The following is a 24,550-nucleotide window of genomic DNA, read 5'->3' on the forward strand; positions in this document are numbered from 1 at the left end:
CAACTTATTTCAGGGTTTTGCCATTTTCCTAAAACTGTATTTTTACTTCTTGTTAGTGTTTTCCAAGGGGTGTACACGTTAGAATAAAGGGATGGAAAACCTTTCAAGTTTAGTGGGTGAGTAGTGAAGTGACAGGAGAGAGAAATGGCACTTGCTGAGGTCACTTTTTCCAAGCATTGTGGTCATTTGTCTCTATTGCACTCCTAGGACCTGGAGAGAAGGAGAGGCTCAGTGTTGGACTCTGCTATGGGATTGGAACAGGAAAATATAATGTTGAGGAGCTTTGAAGGAGGAAGAGGGCTGTTGCAGACTGGGCCAGTATTGGTGGGTGGGGTGGTGGTGATGATGATGGCCAGCACAGGGTGTTCCTCTTGGTTCCTTTGTTTGTTGCAGGTTATACAGAGGAACTTGGCAGCTGTGGCAGGGGCCCCAGACTTTGATGTGGGTGTTCTGAGCATCTAGGGCAGCTTGAGACCCATGGCACTATGGAAGTTAAGTAGAAGGATTGCTGCTTGGGACTGGAGGGTGAGAGACAAGGTCAGGAGGGCAGGAAGGGGTTTGAAGTGTAGCATGGGGCTGGGGGGAAGGCAGGGGTTACTTTGCAGCATGAGTTTACATGGGTAGCTTACCCAGTTTAGCACAGCACCGTTTAGCACAGTTCAGACCAGTTTAGCCTACCCCAAACCAGTTTAGCCCAGTTCAGACAAGTTTGTCCCAGTTCAGACCACTCCAGCCCACTTTAGCCCACTTCAGACAGGCCTAACTCAGTTCAGAACAGATTAGCCCAGTTAAGGCAGGTTTAGCACAGTCACGTCTGGTTTAGCCCAGTTCAGACCAATATAGCCCAACACAGCACAGTCTGGACCAGTTTAGCCCAGTCTACTCCAGTTTAACCCAGCCCACTTTAGCCCAGTGCACACCAGTCCAGCCCACTTTATCTCACTTCAGACACTTCACCCCAGTTCAGCCCAGCCCGTTTAGCCCACTTTAGCCCAGCGCAGCCAACTTTAGCACAGTCCATTCCAGTTTAGCCCAGCCCACTTTAGCCCAATTCAGACCAGTTTAGCCCTGTTCAGATCAATTTAGCCCAGCCCAGTTCAGCCCAGTTTAGCCCAGCCCAGCCTAGACCACTCAGCCCAGTTTAGCCCAATTCAGACCTGTCCAGACCAATTTAGCACAGTTCAGCAGGGTTTAGCCCAATTCAGACCACTCCAGCACACCTTAGCCCCGTTGAGCCCACTTTAGCCCACTTCAGCCCAGCCCAGCAGTTTAGCCCAATTCAGCCTAGTTTAGCCCAATTCACATCTATCCAGATCAGTTTAGCACTGTAAAGCCCAATTTAGGCCAGTCCAGCCCAGTTTAGCCCAGTCCAGCAGTTTAGACCAGTCCAGCCCACTTTAGCACAACGCAGCCCAGCACAGTACACTTCAGCCCACTTTAGCCCATCCCAGCCCAACATAGCACAGTTTAGTCCAGCCCAGTTTAGCCCAGTCCAGCTTGTCCCAGCCCAATTTAACCCAGTTCAGCCCAGTTTACAGCCCAGCCCACTCCAGCTCAGCCCAGACGAGCTGAGCCCCATTAGGCCCAGTTTAGCACAGTTCAGCCCTGTTTAGCTCAGCCTACACCTGATCAGCCACTTCAAGCCCAGTTCAGCCCAGCCCAGCAAAACTTACTCCAATTCAGTCCAGTCCAGCCCCATTCAGACCAGCTCAGATCTGCCCAACCCAGCGGACAGAGCCAGTAAACTCCCTATTACCCCCCCACTACCTCCAGTCCCCCCTAAGTGCCGCCCCCCATTGCCCTACATGGGGGTCTATTGGGGGATTAGGGGGCATATGGGGACAGCAGAGCTCCCTGCCTGCAGCAGAGCCCCTCCCATTCCTCCCATGGGTGCCCCATAGCCCCCCATGTCCCCACATTGGCTGTGCGTACAGCAGAGCAGGGGAGAATGGGGTATTATGGGATGTGGGGTATGGGGTATGGAATATGGGATGTGACATGGCGTATATTATGTGATATTGGGTATGGGGTATAGTGTTATGGGTTATGCAATTTAGGATATTATGGGATGTGGGGGTCACACATTGGATCCCCACCACCACAACTTCCCACCACTCTTTTGAGCAAAAACCACTTTATTTGGTCAACCAGGTCCCACCAGCCAATGGGAGCGCAGGGGTGGAGCTTCAGCCACATCCAGAGGCCAATGGGAGCACAGGAGGCAGAGCTTCGGTCCCAAAGGGGGTGTGGCCTACCCGGTTGCCACGGTGACTGCGATGATGACGGCGACGATGACTCCAGTGATGACCACGCACCCGGCCACCAGCAGCTTCTTCTATTGGAGGATGGGGGGGGTCACATGGGATTGGGGGGGGGGGGGGTGAGGGGGCTAAGGGGTGGGGCCTGACCTTTCGTGCCCCCTGCTGGCTCCGTGTCGCTGCCTCCAAGTGCCGGGTGCCCTTGTCCAGGCGGGAGCCGGAGTCCTGGATGTGGTGCTCGATGCGGTCCAGCAGCTCCCCCTGCGCCATAGGGACCAGTATGGACCAGTACAGAGCAGTATGGACAGGTACGGACCAGTACAGAGCAGTATGGACAGGTACGGACCAGTACAGAGCAGTATGGACAGGTACGGACCGGTACAGAGCACTATGGACAGGTACGGACCGGTACAGAGCAGTATGGACCGGTACGGATCAGTACAGAGCACTATGGACAGGTACAGACCAGTACAGAGCAGTATGGACAGGTACAGACCAGTACAGAGCACTATGGACAGGTACAGACCAGTACAGAGCAGTATGGACAGGTACAGACCAGTACAGAGCAGTATGGACAGGTACAGACCAGTACAGAGCACTATGGACAGGTACAGACCAGTACAGAGCACTATGGACAGGTACGGACCAGTACAGAGCAGTATGGACAGGTACAGACCAGTACAGAGCAGTATGGACAGGTACAGACCAGTACAGAGCACTATGGACAGGTACAGACCAGTACAGAGCAGTATGGACAGGTATGGACCAGTACAGAGCAGTATGGACAGGTACGGATCAGTACAGAGCAGTATGGACAGGTACGGACCGGTACAGAGCAGCATGGACAGGTATGGACCAGTATAATCCAGTCATAAATCACTATAATGCAGTAATTACCCAGTATGGGGTAATATGGACCAGTAATAAGGCAATAACAGCCCAGTATAATGCAGTAATAAACCAATATGGACCAACACAGAGCAGCAGTAAGGCACTACGGTCCAATGTGGACCAGCATACAGCAGTAATAAGCAGCATGGACCTATACAGAGCAGTGTAATGCAGTAGTAAACCAGTAAAACCCAGTATGGGCACATATGGACCAGTAACAAATCCATACGAACCAATCCAGACCAGTATAACCCAGCGTGCCCTGACCACCCCATTGCCCCCATTGTCCCCATTGCCCCACCTGCTGCTCCAGGCTGGTGCCCAGCACGGTGAAGAGCTCCCCCAGGTCCCGGAGGCCCCGCTCCAGGCGCTGCAGCTCCCGGTGCCGCAGCCCCACCTCCTGCAGCGCCCGCGACGCGCCCGGAACCTGCACCCACGGGTGCGACTGATCACCATTGGCACCCATTGACTGCCATTGGCACCCACCGATCACCATTGGCACCCATTGACTGCCATTGGCACCCACCGATCACCATTGGCACCCACTGACTGCCATTGGCACCCACTGATCACCATTGGCACCCATTGACTGCCATTGGCACCCACTGATCACCATTGGTACCCATTGATCACCACTGGCACCCACTGATCACCATTGGCACCCACTGACTGGCATTGGCACCCACTGATCACCATTGGCACCCATTGACTGCCATTGGCACCCACCGATCACCATTGGCACCCATTGACTGCCATTGGCACCCACCGATCACCATTGGCACCCATTGACTGCCATTGGCACCCACCGATCACCATTGGCACCCACTGACTGCCATTGGCACCCACTGATCACCATTGGCACCCACTGACTGCCATTGGCACCCACTGATCACCACTGGCACCCATTGACTGCCATTGGCACCCACTGATCACCATTGGTACCCATTGATCACCACTGGCACCCACTGATCACCACTGGCACCCACTGACTGGCATTGGCACCCACTGATCACCATTGGCACCCATTGACTGCCATTGGCACCCACTGATCACCACTGGCACCCACTGACTGCCATTGGCACCCACCGATCACCATTGGCACCCATTGACTGCCACTGGCACCCACTGATCACCATTGGCACCCATTGACTGCCATTGGCACCCACTGATCACCATTGGCACCCATTGACTGCCATTGGCACCCACTGATCACCATTGGTACCCATTGATCACCACTGGCACCCACTGATCACCATTGGCACCCACTGACTGCCATTGGCACCCACTGATCACCACTGGCACCCATTGACTGCCATTGGCACCCATTGACTGCCATTGGCACCCACTGACTGCCATTGGCACCCACTGATCACCATTGGCACCCATTGACTGCCACTAGCACCCTTTGATCACCACTGGCACCCATTGATCATCATTGGCACCCATTGACCGCCACCATGGCTCCCACTGATCACCACTGACACCCAGTGACCGCCACCATGGCACCCATGGGTGCCGCCTCACGTTGCTGATGAAGATCTCGCTATGCCCCGACTCCAGGATCTGCTCCAGCTCCTCCTCTGTGACCGGGGCGCTGCCGGCTGCATCCCAGTGGATCCCAGTGCATCCCAGTGCCATCCCAGTCCATCCCAATGCATCCCAGTGCCCTCCCAGTCCATCCTAATGCATCCCAGTGCCCTCCCAGTCCATCCCAATGCATCCCAGTGCCCTCCCAGTCCATCCCAATCCATCCCAGTGCCCTCCCAGTCCATCCCATTCCATCCCAGTCCCCTCCCAGTCCATCCCATTCCATCCCAGTCCCCTCCCATTCCATCCCAGTCCATCCCAGTGCCCCCTATTCCATCCCATTCCATCCCAGTCCATCCCAGTGCCCCCTATTCCATCCCATTCCATCCCATTCCATCCCAGTCCCCTCCCAGTCCATCCCAATCCATCCCAGTGCCCTCCCAGTCCATCCCATTCCATCCCAGTCCCCTCCCAGTCCATCCCAGTCCATCCCATTCCATCCCAGTCCATCCCAGTCCATCCCAGTCCCCTCCCTGTCCCATCCCATTCCCATTCCTGCTCTCACCCACGTGCAGCTGACGCTGAACCCTCTCGAGGCGCCGCTGCCGGAACCAGGCCTGAGCCGCGTGGCAGCGCCCGGTGAGCGCCAGGAACTGCTGAGTCAGCGCCGCATGCTGGGGGGGGGGGGGGGGAAACGACACGACCCCCAAAACAGTTCATGGGGACCCCAGAACCCATCGGGGACCCCGAAAACAGAGTCGGGGAGCCCAAAAACACCTTTGGGACCCCAAAAATGCCTCTGGGGACCCCAAAACACCTTTGGGACCCCAAAAACGCCTCTGCGGACCCCAAAAACACCTTTGGGACCCCAAAAACGCTTCTGGGGACCCAACCCCCCCCTTACCTGGGTGCGCTTCACCCGGGCCCTGATGCTGTTCCTGTGCTCGCCCTCCTCCTCCTTCGCTGGCTCCAGCGCTGTGGGGGCACCCCAAAGATATGGGGTGCTATGGGGTGTCTATGGGGCACTATGGGGTGTCCATGGGGTGCTATGAAGCACTATGGGATGTCTATGGTGCGCTATGGGGAGTCTATGGAGCACTATGGGGTGTCAATGGGGTGCTATGGGGTGTCTATAGAGCACTACGGGGTGTCTATGGAGTGCTATGGGGTGTCTATGGGGTGTCTACGGGGTGCTATGGGGTGTCTACGGGGTGCTATGGAGTGTCTATACGGCACTGTGGGGTGTCCATGGGGCACTATGGGGCATCTATGGAGTGCTATGGGGAGTCTATTGGGTGCTATGGGGTGTCTATAGAGCACTATGGCGTGTCTATGGGGCGCTGTGTGGTGTCTATGGGACACTATGGGGTGTCTATGGGGCACTGTGGGGTGTCTATGGAGTGCTATGGGGAGTCTACAGGGTGTTATGGTGTGTCTATGGGGTGCCACAGGGAGTCTATGGGGTGCTATGGGGTGTCTATAGAGCACTATGGGGTGTCTATGGGGTGTCTATGGTGCACTGTGGGGTGTCTATGGGGCGCTATGGGGTGTCTATGGAGTGCCATGGGGAGTCTATGGGGTTCTATGGGGTGTCTATAGAGCACTATGGGGTGTCTATGGGGTGCTGTGTGGTGTCTATGGGGCACTATGGGGTGTCTATGGGGCATTATGGGGTGTCTATGGAGTGCTATGGGGAGTCTACGGGGTGTTATGGTGTGTCTATGGGGTGCCACGGGGAGTCTATGGGGTGTCTATAGAGCACTATGGGGTGTCTATGGGGTGTCTATGGTGCACTGTGGGGTGTCTATGGGGCGCTATGGGGTGTCTATGGGGCGCTGTGGGTCCCACCTTGCAGCCGGGAGCGGATCTCCTGCGTCAGTTTCTGGATCTCATCCCGGTGGAGCTGCAGATCCCGCTGCTGCCCTGGGGGGAGAGACCACAGTGGGAGCCCCCAGACCCCTATAGACCCCTATACTCCCACATAACCCCCCATAACCTCCCTATAGGCCCCCATAACCACCTTATATCCTCCCTATAGCTCCCTATAATGCCACTATACCCTACTATAACCACTCTACATCCCCCCATAACCACGTATAGCTCCCCATAATCCTCCCATAGCCCTCCCTAACTGTGCTATAGCACCCCATACCCCCATAATCCACCTATAGGCCCCCTCAACACCACCTAGTCCCCCATAGCCCCCTTATAGCCACCCATAACCCTGCTATAGCCCCCCATAGCCCCCCCATAACCCTCCACAACCCCCCTATCCCCCACAACCCCCTTTTATCCTCCCTATAGCTCATGATAGACCCCCATATCCCTGCTATAGACCTCCTATAGCCCACTATAGACCCCTACAGCACCCCTAAAGCTCCCCTATAGCCTACTATAGACCCCTATCGCCCACTATAGAAACCTATAGCCCCCCTATAGACCACTATAGATGCCTATAGCCCCCCTATGGCCCACTATAGACCCCTATAGCACCCCTATAGCCCACTATAGACCCCTATAGCCCCCCTATAGCTCCCCTATAGACACCTATAGCCCCCTGCAGCCCCACTCTAGCCCTCTCTAGCCCCCTGTAGCCCACTATAGCCCCCCTATGGCCCACTATAGCCCCCCATAGCCCCCCTATAGCCCCTCTATAGCCCCCCTATGGCCCACTGTAGACCCCTATAGCCTCTCTATAGCCCCCCCATGGCCCACTGTAGACCCCCATAGCCCCCCTATAGCCCCTCTATAGCCCCCTATAGCCCCATACACACCCTCGGGGGGCAGGGGGCTGCCCAGCACCGCCTCCTGCAGCAGCTCCAGCGCCTCCAGCTTCAGCTCCAGCGCCCGCAGCGCCGCCCGCACCCGCCCCGCCTGCAACACACCAAGGACACGCCAAGGACACGGTAAGGGCGTGTAAATGGCGTGTAAATGGCGTGTCAAGGGGGCACTCACCTGCAGGAGTGGGTTCAGCCTCATTAAAGCCACTTTGGCCCCATCGTCGGCCTCCTCGTCCTCCTCCGAGCTGCTGCCGTAGGCCTGTGGGTGACATACAGGGGTCTGTAGGGGTCTGTGAGGGGTCTATAGGGGTCTGTAATGGGTCTATAAGGAGTCTGTAGGGGTCTGTAAGGGGTCTATAGGGGTCTGTAAGGGGTCTATAGGGGTCTATAAGGGGTCTGTAAGGGGTCTATAAGGGGTCTATAGGGGTCTGTAAGGGGTCTATAAGGGGTCTATAAGGGGTCTATAGGGGTCTGTAAGGGGTCTATAGGGGTCTGTAAGGGATCTATAGGGGTCTGTAAGGGCTCTATATGGGTCAATGGGTCTGTAGGGGTCTATAAGGGGTCTGTAAGGAGTCTGTAGAGGTCTATAAGGGGTCTATATGGGTTTGTAAGGGGTCTGTAGGGGTCTGTAAGGCTTCTGTAGGGGTCTGTAAGGGGTCTGTAGGGGTCTGTAAGGGGGCTATAGGGGTCTGTAAGGGGTCTGCAGGGGTCTATAAGGGGTCTATAGGGTTCTGTAAGGGGTCTATAGGGATCTGTAAGGGGTCTATAAGGGGTGTATAGGGCTCTGTAAGGAGTCTGTAAGGGGTCTATAGGGGTCTGTAAGGGGTCTATAGGGGTCAATGGGTGTGTACTGCAGTCTATAAGGACACATAAGGGGCCATATTGCGGTCCATGGGTCCATACAGGGGTCCATAGGGCCATATGGGGTTCAACGAGGCCATACAGGGGTCCATAGGGCCATATGGGGCTCAACGAGGCCATACAGGGGTCCATAGGGCCATATGGGGCTCAACGAGGCCATATGGGGGTCCATGGGGCCATATGGGGGTCCATGGGGACACAGTGGGGTGCATGAGGCTACATGGGTGTCCATGGGGCCACAGTGGATTCAGTGTGTCCGTACTGGGGTCCTTGAGCCCCATTTTTGGTCCACTTTGGGTCCTTTTGGGTCCTTTCGGGGTCGCTCCCCCCCTACCTGGCGGAGCTCCCGCGTCCTGTCCCGCATGGCGGCGCCCTTCCTCCCCCGGCCGGATGCGGAAGTGCCGGCAGCCGCTCTGCGCCTGCGCCGGGGCCTTGGAGGCGGAAGTGGGGGAGGACGCTCTGGCCCTGGCGGTCGCCGAACCATAGAGAGGAGCCGGGGGGGGGGGGGGGGGGGGGGGGGGGGGGTGTCCTCTAAAGGGGGAGGGCGGGGAGCATTAGGACCAGGATATGGGATGTGGGATCCCCAAAAAGGGATCTGGGATCCAAAAATGGGATCTGGGACCCAAAAAATGGGATCTGGGACCCAAAAGTGGGATGTTGGATCCCAAAATGGGATCTGGGATCCAAAAATGGGATCTGGGACCAGAGAAATGGGATTTAAAACACCAGAAATGGGATCTGGGATCCCAAAATGGGATCTGGGATCCAAAAATGGGATCTAGGACCCCAGAAATGGGATCTGGGACCCAAAAAAATGGGATCTAGGACCCAAAAGTGGGATGTGGGATCCCAAAATGGGATCTGGGAGCCAAAAAATGGGATCTGGGACTCCAAAAATGGGATCTGGGAGCCCCAAAATGGGATCTGGGAGCCAAAAAAATGGGATCTGGGACCCAAAAGTGGGATGTGGGATCCCAAAATGGGATCTGGGAGCCAAAAAATGGGGTCTGGGACCCCAGAAATGGATCTGGGAGCCCCAAAATGGGATCTGGGAGCCAAAAAATGGGATCTGGGACCCCAGAAATGGGATGTGGGAGCCAAAAATGGGATCTGGGAACCCCAAAATGGGATCTGGGAGCCAAAAATGGGGTCTGGGACCCCAGAATGGGACCTGGGAGCCAAAAATGGGATGTGGGACCCAAAAAATGGAACCTGGGAGCCAAAAAATGGGATCTGGGAGCAAAAAAATGGGATCTGGGACCCCCGAAATAGGATGTGAGACCCAAAAAATGGAATGTGTGACCCAAAAAATAGGATGTGAGACCCACAAATGGGATCTGGGACGCCCAAAGTGGGATCTGGGATCACAATATGGGATGTGAGACCCCAGAAATGGGATCTGGGGACCCCAATAACGGGCGCTGGCATCACGCTATGGGGCTATATTGGGCTCTGGGGCCCCCTTTCCCCTGCTCCCATTGGTCCATCCCCCCCAAGGCCCCGCCCCCTTCTCCGCAGCCCCCCTCCCCCCCCCAGCCTCAGCCGCAGCCGCAGCCCCTCCCCCCACCTCCCCCTCCCTTCCCCCCCCCCCCCCCCCCAGCAGCACGCGCCGCGTCCGGCCCCTCCCCCCTCCCCCCCAACCCCCCCCCCCCAACCCCCCCCCTCGCCATGAAGGACCGGACCCAGGAGCTCCGCAGCGTGAGAGGGGGACGGGGGGGGCTATGGGGGACATAGGGGCTGTAGGGGGCTATGGGGCTGTGGGGGGTATAGGGGGCTATGGGGCTATAGGGGATATAAGGGGCTATGGGGGATATAAGGGGCTATGGGGGATATAGGAGACTGTGGGGCTATGGGGGCTATAGGGGACTATGGGGTTATGGGTGATATAGGGGGCTGTGGGGGCTATAGGGGGCTATGGGGCTATGGGGGATATAGGGGGCTATGGGGGCTATAGGGGGCTAGGGGGCTATAGGGGATATAAGGGGCTATGGGGGATATAGGAGACTGTGGGGAGTATAGGGGGCTATGGAGGCTATAGGGGGCTATGGGTGATATAGGGGGCTGTGGGGGGTATAGGGGACTATGGGGGCTATAGGGGGCTATGGGGCTATGGGGGATATAGGGGGCTGTGGGGGGTATAGGGGACTATGGGGGCTATAGGGGGCTATGGGGCTATGGGGGATATAGGGGGCTGTGGGGGTATAGGGGGCTATGAGGGATATAGGGGCTATGGGGGATATAGGGGGCTATGGGGAGAATAGAGGGTATAGGGCGCTAGGGGGGTATAGGGGATATAGGGGACTATGGGATGCTACAGGGGATATAGAGGGAATAGGGGGCTATGGGATGCTGTGGGGCTATGGGGGATATAGAGGTTATAGGAGGGTATGGGGCTTTGGGGGAATATAGGGGGTATAAGAGGTATAGGAGTCTATGGGGGACATACGAGGTATTGGTAGCTATGGGGCTAGGGGTGCTAGGGGAGATATAGAGGGTATAGGGGGCTATGGTGCTGTGGGGGATAGAGAGGGTTATGGGGCTATTGAGGGGAAATAAGGATTATGGGGTATATGGGGTTTTATGTGGGGATATAGGGAGCTATGGGATGCTGTGGGGGTTATGGGGGCATATAGAGTGCTGTATGGGATCCTGGGGGATGCTGTCGGGGCTGTGGGTGCAATGGGGACTGGGGGTTTGCAGTGGGTGCTGTGTGATGCTGTGGGCTACTGTGGGGGCTATGTGGTGCTATAGGCGCTATGGGAGGATATGGGGTGCTATGGGAGGATATGGGGTGCTATGGAGGCTATGGGGTGCTATGGGATGCTACGGGTGCAATGAGGACGGGGGGCTGCAGTGGATGCAGTGGGGTGCTGTGGGGTGCTATGGGGTGCTGTAGGGCTATAAGGATGCTATGGGATGCTTTGCGTGCTATGGGGTGCCATGGGTTGTTCTGGGTGCTATACGGTGCTTTGGGATGCTGGAGGGATATAGGGATGCTATGCGGGCTATGGGTGCCATAGGATGCTGTGTGTGCTATGGGGTGCAATGGGATGCTGGGGGCTGTAATGGGTGCTGTGGGGTGCTATGGGGGCTATAGGATGTATGGGGTGCTGCAGGCTGCTGTGGGCTTCTGTGGGAGCTATGGGGTGCAATGAGGGTTACAGGGTGCTATAGGGTGCTACGGCAGTTATGGGTTGCAGTGGGGGCTATGGGGGCTATGGGCTATGGGGTGCTTTGTGCGCTACAGGCTGCCATAGGGTGCTCTGGGGGTCATTGGCTGTAGTGGGATGCTGGGGTCTGCAGTGGGTGCAGTGGGGTGCTGTGGGGGGCTGGGGGGCTGGCTTTATGCAAATGATTCCTGGCGGGAGCCAATGGCATGAGGGGGGGCAGTGGTGCAGGGGTGGGGCTATGCAAATGAGCCGGAGCCACGCAGCCAATCAGGTGAGGGAGGATCAGGCCATGCGGATGACTCACCCCCCCCAGCCCGCAGCCAATCACAGCGCTGCGCTCTAGGGCAGGCAGCCAATAGCTTTCAATGTATGCAAATGAGCCTGGATGCGGGGGGGAGACAGCCAATGGGGCATCAATGAGGGTGGGAGGGGTGTGGTCAGCGCTGGCCACGCCCCCCTGATGCAGAGAGCGCCCCCTGCAGGCGAAGGACAGCGACGATGAGGACGAGGTCGTCCACGTGGACCGAGACCACTTCATGGACGAGTTCTTTGAGCAGGTGTGGGGCTGCCCCATAGCGACCCATAGGGACCACAGAGACCCCAGAGAGACCTATAGGGACCCACAGAGACCCCATAGCAATCCATAGGGACACACGGGGGCATATAGAGACCCTACAGAGATCCTATAGTGACCCATAGAGACCCATAGGGACACACAGAGACCCCACAGAAACCCTATAGTGACATATACAGACACACAGGGACCTATAGAGATGCATAGAGACCCTATAACGACCCATAGGGACACATAGAGACCCTATAAAGACCCATAGAGACCCACAGCGTCACACAGAGATCCATAAACACCCATAGAGATCCATAGTGCCTTATAGAGCCCTATAGCACCCCACTGTGACACCCACAATTGCCCCATAGTTCCCTAAAGCACCCTAGATAGTCCTGCAACAGTGTATAGACATCCGTAGCACCTTATGTCACCCAAAGACAACCCTACAGCAGTCATAGAGCCCCTACAGCACCCATAGAGACATCCCCATACCCCATATCCCTGCCCCATACCCCATATCCCTGCCCCATACCCCATATCCCTGCCCCATATCCCATGTCTCACAGGTGGAGGAGATCCGGGGCTGCATCGAGAAGCTCTCGGAGGACGTGGAGCAGGTGAAGAAGCAGCACAGCGCCATCCTGGCCGCCCCCAACCCTGATGAGAGTGAGCGGGACATGGGGGGCAATGGGGGGATATGGGGCAATGGGGGCAATGGTGGGGTCCAGGGCCATGGGGGTAAACGGGGTAATGGGGCAATGGGGACATCCATGGGGACATGGGGAGTGATGGGATGGAGGGACACCAGGTGCATCTAGAGACCCATAGAGACCCATAGAGACCCTAGAGACCCTAGAGACCCATAGAGACCTGTACCTGTGTTCCCCCAGAGACGAAGCAGGAGCTCGAGGACCTCACGGCTGACATCAAGAAGACGGCGAACAAAGTGCGCTCCAAGTTGAAAGGTAACCAGTTGGGTTGACCCCCTTGGGTTGAGCTCCTTGGGTTGGCCCCCTTGGGTTGAGCTCCTTGGGTTGACCCGCTTGGGTTGGCCTCCTTAGGTTGAGCTCCTTGGGTTGACCCCCTTGGGTTGGCCCCCTTGGGTTGGCCCCCGTGGGTTGCGTGATGGAGGTCCACCATGCATGGAAGCTATATGTGATGGACAACCACCATGCATGGAGCCCATATATGACAGAGAACCCCCAATAACCACGACTGCAGGCACCCATAAGCCAGAAGCTCCACCACAAAGCCCCCCATTGCTCACCCCTTTGTACCCCACAGCCATTGAGCAGAGCATTGAGCAGGAGGAAGGTCTCAACCGCTCCTCGGCCGACCTCCGCATCCGCAAGACCCAGGTACCCCCTTCCCCTTCCCGTTGCCCTTCTCCTGCTCTTTGTGGCCACCTCCATCCACACGTGTCCTCCATCCACACGTGTCCTCCTGCTGCCCCCCCCCAGCACTCCACCTTGTCCCGCAAGTTCGTGGAGGTGATGACCGAGTACAACGCCACCCAGTCCAAGTACCGCGACCGCTGCAAGGACCGCATCCAGCGCCAGCTCGAGATCAGTAGGTCCCGCTCTATGGGGGGGGATGGGGGGAGCATGGACAGCAGCCACCATGGCGTGGGATGGGGGGGACCAAAGAGATTCCCATCACCCAACTGTCACCTCTTGTGCCCACAGCCGGCCGCACCACCACCAATGAAGAGCTGGAGGACATGCTGGAGAGCGGGAAGTTGGCCATCTTCACCGATGACGTAGGTTGGGGACGCTATGGGGCAGCTCGAAGCCATCAAGGGGTCCTTGGGGCACATAGAAGCCACCAGGAGACCCATGGGCAGGGCTGGAGGCTGAGGAGCCCCATGGGATGCCCTCACTGTCTCTGTGCAGATCAAGATGGACTCGCAGATGACCAAACAGGCCCTGAACGAGATCGAGACGCGACACAACGAGATCATCAAGCTGGAAACCAGCATCCGGGAGCTGCACGATATGTTTGTGGACATGGCCATGCTGGTGGAGAGCCAGGTATGGTTGAACCCCCCTTAGACCCATATGGACACAACCCAAAGCCATTGAGACCGTAAGAATTCCCCTTAGACCCATCTAGACCACATCCAAAGCCACTGAGACCACCTAGAACCAGCCTTAGACCCATCTAGACCCCATCTGAAGCCATGGGGACCACCAGGAACTCCCCTTGTACCCATCCCAAGTCTCAAGGGCCGGTTCCTCCTCCCCAAGGGCGAGATGATCGACCGCATCGAGTACAACGTGGAGCACTCGGTGGACTACGTGGAACGGGCCGTGTCGGACACCAAGAAAGCTGTCAAGTACCAGAGCAAGGCCCGAAGGGTGAGAGCTTGGGGCCCTCAGGTGGCCACTGGGGACACTGGGGTGGACACTGGGGGTGTCCCCATAACCTTCTCCTTCTCTCCTGTCTCCTCGAGTAGAAGAAGATCATGATCATCATCTGCTGCGTGGTGCTGGGGGTGGTCTTGGCCTCTTCCATTGGGGGCACCTTGGGCTTGTAGGGCCCCCATGAACCCCCCCTCCATCATCTCCTCCATCTCCTCCTCCATTCATGAGACTTAATGAAGAGACAGTGATTCCTGGAGCCAACCAATCGCAGCGGTTCCTTGGGCTCCGCCCATCCAATCATGGCGTCCATTGGCTGTTTGGCTCCTCCCCTTTGCTCCTTGGCTCCACCCCCTTGCCATGAGCCTCCATCCATGCGCTTGGGGGGAAGGGGGACGCACACTCGGGGGACAGGAGGTGGCCTCAAGGTGGGGGTAGAGGGGTCAATGGGGGTGATGCCCAAGGAGGGTCATGGGCTGGGTTGACCATAGGGAAGGACCACGGGGTGGGCTGACCATAGGGAGAAGTCTTCAGTTGACCACAGGGAGAGGTCTTGGGTTGGGTTGACCATAGGGAAGGGCCATGGGTTGGGTTGAGCATAGGGAAGGGCCATGGGGCAGGTTCACTCAATAGGGGGTCCCAGAGTGGGGGTTATGGGTCGGGTTGACCTTAAGGGATGGGTTGGGTTGGGTTGACCCATCTCATGGTCAATGGTGACGCCACCACCCATTGACCCAGCTGATGAGCACATATCCCAGCAGTTCGCTAACCCATTGCCTGCCTGAGCAACCAGTTGGTGACCCAACTGACCCACCCATCAACCATCCAACCACCCATCGACCATCCAACAACCTCACTGAGCACCCAACCACTCATTGACCATCCAACCACCACTGACCATCCAACCACCCATTGATCATCCAACCACCCGTTGACCATCCAACCACCCATTGATCATCCAACCACCCATTGACCATCCAACCACCCATTGATCATCCAACCACCCGTTGACCATCCAACCACCCATTGATCATCCAACCACCCGTTGACCATCCAACCACCCGTTGACCATGCAACCATGCAGTCAATGACCCAATGAACCCCTCAGTGACACAACCAATGACCCAAGGACATCATCATTCACCCAATGATATCATCAACGACCCAACAACCCCCTCAATGACCCAACCACTGACTCGATGACATCATCAATGACCCAACCAACCCAGTAACATCATGAATGACCCGATGACACCATCAATGACCCAGTGACCCCCTCAATGACCCAACCAACAACTCAGTGACATCAACGGCTCAATGACATCATCAATAACCCAACCAACAACCCAATCACATCATCAGTGACCCACCCAAGCCCTCAATGACGTCATCAATGACTCAATAACTCCCTCAATGACCCAACCAAGCACCCAATGACCGCATCAAGGACCCCTCTGTGTCCCCCTCAACCCATAGGTGCTCCCAGCCTCCCCGCGCTGCCCCCCCCGCTCTGTGTGTCCCTCGTGGTCTGTGATGTATTTGCTACAAAACCCATGTCACAAACGCAGTCGCCTCCGTCTCCTTCCTGCTCCGTGGGTTCCCATAGCTCCTATAGGGGCCCCTATAGCCCCACAGACTCCTGTAGACACCCTAAAGCCCCTAAAAGTCCATAGAGTCTCCCACCAACCCATAGAGCCCATATAGCCCCATAGGGCTCCCTATAGCCCCTCTAGGTCCACAGAGTCTCCCACTACTCTACATAGAGTCCGTATGACCCCCTAAAGCCCATATGGCCCCATAGGGCTCCCCATAGGTCCTCAAGGAGCCCAGATCCCATTGGACAAGGCAGGGGCTCGGTTTCCTTACAAATGTAATTGGTCAGAGTCAAAAGAGGGTGGGGCCAAAGGGGACAGAGCCAATGGGGTGTCCCCACCCCCCCTGGTTATGGGTCCGGGAGGTCGTCACTAAGGACCATGGGGGAGCCGAGCTGGAGGTCACGCTGGAGGCTCTCGAGGGCGGCGGGGCTGAGGCGATGAACCTCCAGCCAATCAGCGAGCAGCGAGGCCGAGAGTGGCGCTGAATCTCCTTGGCTGGGGGGCAAAGGGGGCGGGGCCTCAGTGCCGAGGCCGCCACCCCATTGGTCAGCTGGTGAATTCAAGTCAATCTCCTCTTACCTCTCCTTGGGGTCTCCAACCATGTCCAACGATTGGCTGAGGAACTCCTCCAGGTCGAAGCCCACCCCATAACCGGCGCCACTGCCCTTAGGAGTCACCGAGAAGACGGGGGGCAGCAGGTCCTCCACCTGTGGGGAGGGTGCAGTGATGACACACAAGGAGTGGGTCAGCCCACCTGTACTGAGCAGCCATCAACCCAACCCAAACCAAGTCAACTCAACCCAACTCAACCCAACCTAACTCAACCCAACTCAACCCAACCCAACCCAAACCAACCCAACCCAACTCAACCCAATCCAATCCAAACCAACCCAACCTAACTCAACCCAACACAACTCAACCCAACCCAATCCAAACCAAACCAACCCAACTCAACCCCACCCAACTCACCACAACTCAACCCCACCCAACCAAACTCAACCCAAGATGACTCCAGCAGCCCCACACCTGTGACTTGGAGAGCTGCTGTGTCACAGTAGCCACATCAGGGTCAGGCACCACAGCTCCAACAGCGGCTTCAGGCCACACCTCAGCCCCCGGCCAAGCCTCTGGGGGTGCCCCACAAGCTGGGGGGCAGAGAGGAGGTGGTGGCACTGGGGGTTGTGGGGCAGGGGGCGGCCGGGGGAGGGCCCCATCCCGCATCTTGGTCCAGCGTTCCAGGAGGTGCCGGTCGTCGTCAGTGAGGACCAGGCCTTGGAGCCCATCCCCACGGCCTTGGGGCTCGCGGCGTTCCCGCTCCCGCTGCTTCTTCTCCCGCTCCTTGGCCCGCTCCTGGCGCCGGCGTCGCTTCTCCTCCCGTTCCCGCTGCCGCTCGGCCGCCGTCACCGGGCGCCGGCCCTCTGGGGGCTCCGGTGCTGCGCAGGGGGGGTCTGGGATGGGGATAGGGATGGGGGGGAAGTGGGGGGGATCAGAGGGTAAGCTGAGCACAGGGAGATGGCAGCCAATAGCAGCCAACCCAACCCAACTAACACAATGCAACCAACCCAGCCCAACACAAACAACACAACCCAACCCATACCACCCAACGCAACCCACCGCAGCCCAACCAACGCAACCCACCCCACCCAACCAACCCAGCCAACCCAACCAACCCAGCCCAACCCAACTAACCCAACCCACCCAACCAACCCAGCCAACCCAACCAACCCAACCAACCCAGCCCAACCCAACCCAACGAACCCAGCCCAACCCAACCAACACAACCCAGCCCAACCCAAGCCAACCAACTCATCCCACCCACTCACCTTTACTCTTGTTCCTCATGGCCGACTTGAGCAGCGCAGCCTTGAGGGCAGCTTTGGTGTCATCAGAGATGGCTCCATCCCTCTTTGGCGCTGCAGGGGCGCCAGGCTCCGCCTTCACCTGCAGCGGTGACTCCACTGGCCCATCAGGCCCAGGGCTCACCATGTCCACATCGGCACAAGACCACGCGGGGCCATTGGGCGCTCCATTGGAGTCACCCACAGGACCACCACCATTGTTGACAGCTCCACCGACCCCATTGGTTGGCGCCAAGGAGATGTGGCGCCGGATCCCATCCCGGCGTGCGTGAAAGTCCTCAATCTCGGCCACGATGGCCGCCTTGATGTCCTCCTTGGTGAGTGCCCGGCGCTCGAAGGCGAAGTCAAAGGCCGGGACGCACTCGGGCTCGTCCTCAGGATCGTGATACTTGGCCAGGAACGGGTGCCTCAGCGCCTCCCCCACCCCAACCCTATCCCGTGGGTCAAACCTCAGCATCCTCCCCAACAGCGCCAAGGCCTCGGCGTCGGCATCGCCGAACAGGGACTCCCACGGCACGGCCGGGCGCGGGGGGAGGCTCTGGATGTACGCCCGCACCCGTTCGGCGCCGATGGCCCCCATCACGGCGGGCGGCGGCGTCCCCAGCACGGCCATGATGAGCTGGAGCTGATGGATGTAATTGCGGCCCGGGAAGAGCTGGCGCCTGCCGAGCATCTCGGCGAAGATGCAGCCCACGGACCACATGTCGATGGCGCGGGTGTAGCGGTGCAGGGACAGCAGCAGCTCCGGCGCCCGGTACCAGCGCGTGGCCACGTACTCGGTGAGGAAGGCCTTGGCATGGCGCGGGTCGGCGCCGAGCCCTCGGGCCATGCCGAAGTCGCCGATCTTGAGCTCGCAGTTCTCGTTGACCAAGAGGTTGCTGGGCTTGAGGTCCCGGTGCAGGACGTTGGCCGAGTGGATGTACTTGAGGCCGCGGAGGAGCTGGTAGAGGAAGTAGCGGACGTGTTCCAGGGTCAAGGGTTGGGAGGAGTGGATGATCTGGTGGAGGTCGGATTCCATCAGGTCCAGCACGACGTAGCTAAAGGGGGGGGGGCAGGAGGGGTGGTGCCGTGGGTCAGCCTCACCCATAATAGGGTCTAGAAGGGGGTGGAGATGGTGCTACGGGGTCTTCAACCCAATGGGGCTCCATCCCATGTGTCCTCCTGACCCATAATAGGGTCTAGAAAGGGTCTGAGATGGTGCTATGGGGTCACCAACCCAATGGGGCTCCATCCCATGTCTCCTCCTGACACACAGGAGGGTCTAGAAGCTGTTTGGGATGTCCCTATGGAGTCACCAATCCAATGGGGCTCCAGCCCATGTCTCTTCCTGACCCGTAATAGGGTCTAGAAGGGGTTTGGGATGTCCCTATGGGGTCACCAACCCAATGGTACTCCATCCCATGTCTTCTCCTGACCCATAATAGGGTCTAGAAAGGGTCTGAGATGGTGCTATGGGGTCACCAACCCAATGGGGCTCCATCCCATGTCTCCTCCTGACCCATAACAGGGTCTAGAAGGGGTTTGGCCTATCTCTATGGGGTCACCACCCCAATGGGGCTCCAACCCCCAGTCCTCCTGCCCCACAGGAGGGTCCCTGGGGCTCGGGGCGGTGGCCGTGGGGGGACGCACACGGAGCGGAACTCGCCGTAGGGCACGGTGGGTTTCAGGATGTCCTTGATGCCGATGATGTTGTCGTGCTTGAAGTGCTTCAGGATCTTCAGCTCCCGCAGGGTCCGCTTGGCGTTGGTCACCACGTCGAAGGCATTCGGGATCTTCTTGATGGCCACTTGCTGGCCTGGCGGCCCATGGGTGGGCATCACCAATGGCACCCAATGGACTCCCCCCAACGACACCCAATGGATCCCCCCTAATGGTACCCAATGGACCCCCACCAATGGCACCCAATGGCACCCAATGGATTCCGCCCAATGGCACCCAATGGATCCCCCCAATGGCACTCAATGGACCCCCCCCCAATGGTACCCAATGGACTCCCCCCAATGGCACCCAATGGATCCCCCCAATGGCACCCAATGGACTCCCCCCAATGGCACCCAATGGACCCCCCCAATGGTACTCAATGGACCCCCATCAATGGCACCCAATGGCACCCAATGGACCCCCCCAATGGCACCCAATGGACCCCCACCAATAGCACCCAATGGAGCACCTCCAATGGCACCCAATGGATCCCCCCAATGGACCCCTGGAATGGCAACCAATGGACGCCCCCAACGGCACCCAAGAGCATCCAATGGCACCCAATTGCACCCAATGGAACCACCCCCCATGGCACCCAATGACACCCAACGGACCCCCCCACCAGTGGCACCCAATGGACCCCAATAGCACCCAATAGCACTTAATGGCACCCAGTGGCACCCGATGGCACTCAATGGCGCCCTCACCGGTGTCGCGGCGCCGCGCGGAGCTGACGACGCCATAGGCGCCGGTGCCAATGGTCTCGATGACGTCATACTCGTCCCCCACCTCGAAGGTGACATCGAGCGCCCGCGCATTGAGCAGGGCCAGGCCCCCCCCGGCCCCACAGCGCCCCCCAGGTTCGGCCTCCGCCATCTGCGACCCACACGTGTGGGGCAAAATGGGTCAGGGCCACACAGACGGGACCTCCATGGGCTCAGACCCATAGATATGGGCCCTACATGGGGCCTATGTGGACTCAGACCCATAGATATAGGGCCTACATGAGCTCGGACCCATATATATGGGACGTACATGGGCTCAGACCCATATATATAGGGCCTACATGGGCTCGAACCCATAGCTATGGGCCCTACATGAGCTCAGACCCATATATATGGGTCCTACATGGGCTCAGACCCATATAGATGTGACCCACAAGGTCACAGACCCACATATATGGGGATCCGAGGGTCTGGGATTCACATATATGGGGCACACATGGACTTAGATCAACATATATGAGACCTGCGTGGGCTCAGACCCCTACATATGGGGCATACATGGACTCAGACCCACCTATATAGGACCTACAATGCCTCAGACTCACATACATGGGAAACCAAAGGTTTGAGCCCCACATACCCCATGGACCACCACAGCCGGGACCCCCACAGCCTCAGACCCACACATAAAGGCCCCACTTATCCGTTCCCTCCCCATCAATGGGTCTGAGCCCCACATCTCCAATCCCCGCACCCCCCCACCCCGTGCTCCCTCTGCCCCACAGACCCAGCCACACACGACTCCCCCCATCCCTGCCCCATAGCGATGGGGCCGTTGCCATGGCAATGGGGGCACCGGGACCTCCGACTTCCCCCCCCCAATCGGCACTCACCGCCCCTCTGCTCAATGGAGCCCGGAAATGGCGCGCCCCGCGCGGCCACGCCCCCTCCGCTGATATCACGGCCGGCGGCCAATGGGAGCGCAGGGTGGGAGGGGATGAATGAAGGGCGGTGACGTCACAGAGGGCGGGGTTTAGGCGCCTTAGGGGGTGAATGGGGACGGTCCGGACCCATAAGTGGGGTTAATGGAGGGGATGGGGGGGCCCGGACCCCCAAGTGCGCCCTATAGGTGGTGTTAGGGGCAGCCAATGGGTCTGGGACCCCCAAGTGCAATGGGGGGGCAATGGGGGGCACTATAGGGTAGTGGGGGGCAATAAGGGTGCAATGGGGGGGCAATAGAGGGTACTGGAGGGCAATGGGGTGCTATGGGGGTAGAATACGGGCAATAGAGGGTAATGGGGGTATAATGGGGGGCAGTGGGGTACAATGGGGGGGCAATAGAGGGTAATGGGGGTATAATGGGGGGCAGTGGGGTACAATGGGGGGGCAATAGAGGGTAATGGGGGTATAATGGGGGGCAGTGGGGTACAATGGGGGGGCAATAGAGGGTAATGGGGGTATAATGGGGGGCAGTGGGGTACAATGGGGGTCCAATAGAGGGTAATGGGGGTATAATGGGGGGCAGTGGGGTACAATGGGGGTCCAATAGAGGGTAATGGGGGTATAATGGGGGGCAGTGGGGTACAATGGGGGTCCAATAGAGTGTAATGGGGGTATAATGGAGGGCAGTGGGGTACAATGGGGGGGCAAGAGAGGGTAATGGGGGTATAATGGGGGAGCAGTGGGGGGCAGTAGAGGGTAATGGGGCTGTGGGGGGCAATAGAGGGTAATTGGGGTATTATGGGGGGCAGTGGGGGTCAATGGGGGGCAATAGAGGAGCAATGGGGGCAATAGAGGGTAATGGGGTATAATGGGGGGCAGTGGGGGCAATGGGGGGCAAAGAGGGGCGTGGCCTCAATAAAAGGGCGGCACAGGCGCAGCTCTGATTGGTCGGTTTATTTCCCACGGACGCACAGAGAGCGGGCCAATGGCAGCGCAGGGGGCGGGGTTAAGGCGGCCGGGGGGCGGGGCCTGCTCGGGGCCGTGCCGCCATTGGTGCTTCCGCAGCCCGCCCTGGCCCGGAAGCGCCGGGGGCACAGCGGGCAGGCGAAGGGGCCCGGCTCGGGGGCCGCCATCTTGGCATCCAGTATGGCGGCCGCCACGGTGGGGGCGGCCATGTTGGCGCCTGGTTGAACCCCAATGGGGGCGGCCATATTGGCCCCAGCACCAGGCGCCACAATGACCCCGCACTGGGCCCCATATAGGGTCCGGACCCAGGGGCTGTATGGCCCCCACCATCCATGGCGGCCACACTGACCCCCGCTCCAGTACCTATATGGGCCCCTCCTCCCGTATTGAGTCCACCCGTGGCGGCCATACTGGCCCCCCCTCCAGCATCTCTACGGACCCCATCTTTGGTGGCCATATTGACCCTATGGATGGCGGCCACATTGCCCCCATCCATTGCAGCCATATTGAGCCCCGTCCATGGTGGCCACAGTGACCCTATGGATGGTGCCCACGTTGAGTCCATCCATGGCGCCCACATTGCCCCCATCCATGGGGCCCACACTGACCCCTATGCATGGCTCACCCACATTGCCCCCCACCGCTGCCGCCCCATGGCCGCCCTCAGCGCCCTTGCCGTGCGTCCCTCTCGTGCTTCCGGAGCGCCGAGACCCCCCGAAGCCCTTCCCGCACTCCCCACACTTGTGGGGCCGCTCCCCGGAGTGGGTCCTGCGGTGCTTGCCCAGCGCCCCCGCTCCCCGAAGCCCTTCCCGCACTCGCCGCACTTGTGGGGCCGGTCGCCGCTGTGGCTGAGCCGGTGCCCTTGAGGTCCCAGGAGGCCACGAAGCCCTTCCCGCAGTCGGCGCACTTGTGGGGCCGGTCGCCGGTGTGGGTGCGGCGGTGCAGGGCCAGGTCCGCGGGCTGCCGGAAGGCTTTGCCGCACTCGTGGCACCCGTAGGGCTTGAGCCCGCTGTGCCCGCGCTGGTGCCGCCGGTAGCTGGAGGGGTCGGCGAAGGTGCGGCCGCACTGGGGGGCAGAGGAAGGGGCGCTCCCCGGTGTGCACGCGGCGGTGGCTCTGGTAGGACGAGAGCTGCGTGAAGGCCTTGCCGCACTCGCGGCAGCCGTAGGGCTTGTGGGGCGCGTGGATGCGCTGGTGGCAGGCGAGCGACGAGGCGCGGCCGAAGCTCTTCCCGCAGTGGGGGCAGAGGAAGGGGCGCTCCCCGGTGTGCACGCGCTGGTGGTTGCGCAGGTCCTTGCGCTCGGCGTAGGCCTTGGGGCACAGGGGGCAGCCGTGGGGCCGCAGCCCCGCGTGGCCGCGCCGGTGCTTGCGGAACACCGAGGGGTCGGCGAAGGCCTTGGGGCAGTCGGGGCAGGCGAAGGGGCGCTCGCCCGTGTGGGCGCGCTGGTGGATGGCGAGCTTGGACTGGGAGCCGTAGGCCTTGGGGCAGGAGGGGCACGGGAACGGCGGCGCCGGGCGGCGCGCGCGGGGGACCGAGAGGAGGGGTTGGGGCCCCGGGGGCATCTGCGATGGAGGCGGCGTCTCCGGGGGCTTCCATGGGGAGCGTGGTTGGGTCGACGGGGGCCGTAGGGGTGGTTTGGGGCCTCTCGATGCTCTGGGGGTGCCTTTGGGTCCTGCGAGGGCATCCGCGATGGTGGCGGCATCTCCAGAGGCATCCACGGGGATTGCGGTTGGGTCGACGGGGTCCATAGGGGTGGTTCTGGGCGCTTTGGAGGCGCCTCTTGCTGCTTTGGAGGTGCCTTTGGGTGCTGCAAGGGGCACCCACAACGGCGGCGGCACCTCCAGATGCATCCATAGGGCTCATGGGGGCGTCTTCGGTCAGGTCAATGGGGGTCTACGGAGGTGGGTTTGGTGCCTTTGGGTGCTTTGGAGGCGCCTCTTGATGCTCTGGAGGTGCCTTTGGGTGCTTCAGGGGCATCCGCAACGGTGGCGGCACCTCCAGATGCATCCATAGGGATCGCGGTTGGGTCGATGGGGTCCACAGGGGTGGGATCGGTGCCTCTGGGTGCTTTAGGGGCACCTTTAGGGGTTCTGCAGGCCCCCCTTGATGCCTTGGAGGTGCCCCTACGCGCTCTGGAGCTGGCGGCACCTCCGGATACATCCGTAGGGCCCATGGGGGCATCGGCAGCGCTCGTGGTGGCGTCTCCAGAAGGTTCCACGGGGTCCATAGGGGTGGTGGTGGCACCTATGGGAGCGCCTATGGGACCTGTGGCGGTGCGCCGGGACCGGGTGGTGGCGCCCCTGTCCCTGTCCATGGTGCTGACGGGGGCACCCATGGCTGCGCCCACG

General features: G+C 59.3%; 4 protein-coding genes across 4 annotated transcripts; 1 reads left to right on the forward strand and 3 right to left on the reverse strand.

The window, feature by feature from the left end:
* Positions 1–2,241: 2,241 nt before the first annotated feature.
* LOC133264204 (syntaxin-4-like) lies at positions 2,242–8,732 on the reverse strand. The gene is made up of 10 exons (XM_061444139.1): positions 8,652–8,732; positions 7,632–7,715; positions 7,451–7,550; positions 6,525–6,599; positions 5,581–5,651; positions 5,242–5,350; positions 4,674–4,750; positions 3,451–3,576; positions 2,409–2,519; positions 2,242–2,335 (listed from the first exon to the last, which is right to left on the reverse strand). The coding sequence occupies exons 1-10, from the start codon at positions 8,679–8,681 to the stop codon at positions 2,252–2,254; spliced, it is 867 nt and encodes a 288-aa protein (XP_061300123.1). The 5' UTR covers positions 8,682–8,732; the 3' UTR covers positions 2,242–2,251.
* A 1,238-nt stretch (positions 8,733–9,970) lies between these two features.
* LOC133264203 (syntaxin-1B) lies at positions 9,971–14,715 on the forward strand. The gene is made up of 10 exons (XM_061444138.1): positions 9,971–10,015; positions 11,970–12,044; positions 12,622–12,721; positions 12,946–13,020; positions 13,340–13,413; positions 13,516–13,624; positions 13,741–13,814; positions 13,948–14,085; positions 14,302–14,412; positions 14,511–14,715. The coding sequence occupies exons 1-10, from the start codon at positions 9,986–9,988 to the stop codon at positions 14,589–14,591; spliced, it is 867 nt and encodes a 288-aa protein (XP_061300122.1). The 5' UTR covers positions 9,971–9,985; the 3' UTR covers positions 14,592–14,715.
* Positions 14,716–16,333: 1,618 nt separating this feature from the next.
* On the reverse strand, positions 16,334–21,273 carry MAPK7 (mitogen-activated protein kinase 7). The gene is made up of 7 exons (XM_061444137.1): positions 21,189–21,273; positions 20,278–20,446; positions 19,499–19,664; positions 17,834–18,906; positions 17,037–17,458; positions 16,590–16,717; positions 16,334–16,505 (listed from the first exon to the last, which is right to left on the reverse strand). The coding sequence occupies exons 2-7, from the start codon at positions 20,444–20,446 to the stop codon at positions 16,358–16,360; spliced, it is 2,106 nt and encodes a 701-aa protein (XP_061300121.1). The 5' UTR covers positions 21,189–21,273; the 3' UTR covers positions 16,334–16,357.
* A 917-nt stretch (positions 21,274–22,190) lies between these two features.
* LOC133264201 (zinc finger protein 668-like) lies at positions 22,191–23,950 on the reverse strand. Its single transcript, XM_061444136.1, has 2 exons — positions 22,829–23,950; positions 22,191–22,484 (listed from the first exon to the last, which is right to left on the reverse strand). The coding sequence occupies exons 1-2, from the start codon at positions 23,948–23,950 to the stop codon at positions 22,191–22,193; spliced, it is 1,416 nt and encodes a 471-aa protein (XP_061300120.1).
* Between the last annotated feature and the right edge of the window lie 600 nt (positions 23,951–24,550).

This window comes from Pezoporus flaviventris, unplaced genomic scaffold, assembly GCF_033815535.1.
Source record: "Pezoporus flaviventris isolate CSIRO_AGI_PZ_B2104156 unplaced genomic scaffold, CSIRO_AGI_Pfla_v1 ptg000711l, whole genome shotgun sequence".
Taxonomy (NCBI): Eukaryota; Metazoa; Chordata; class Aves; order Psittaciformes; family Psittacidae; genus Pezoporus; species Pezoporus flaviventris.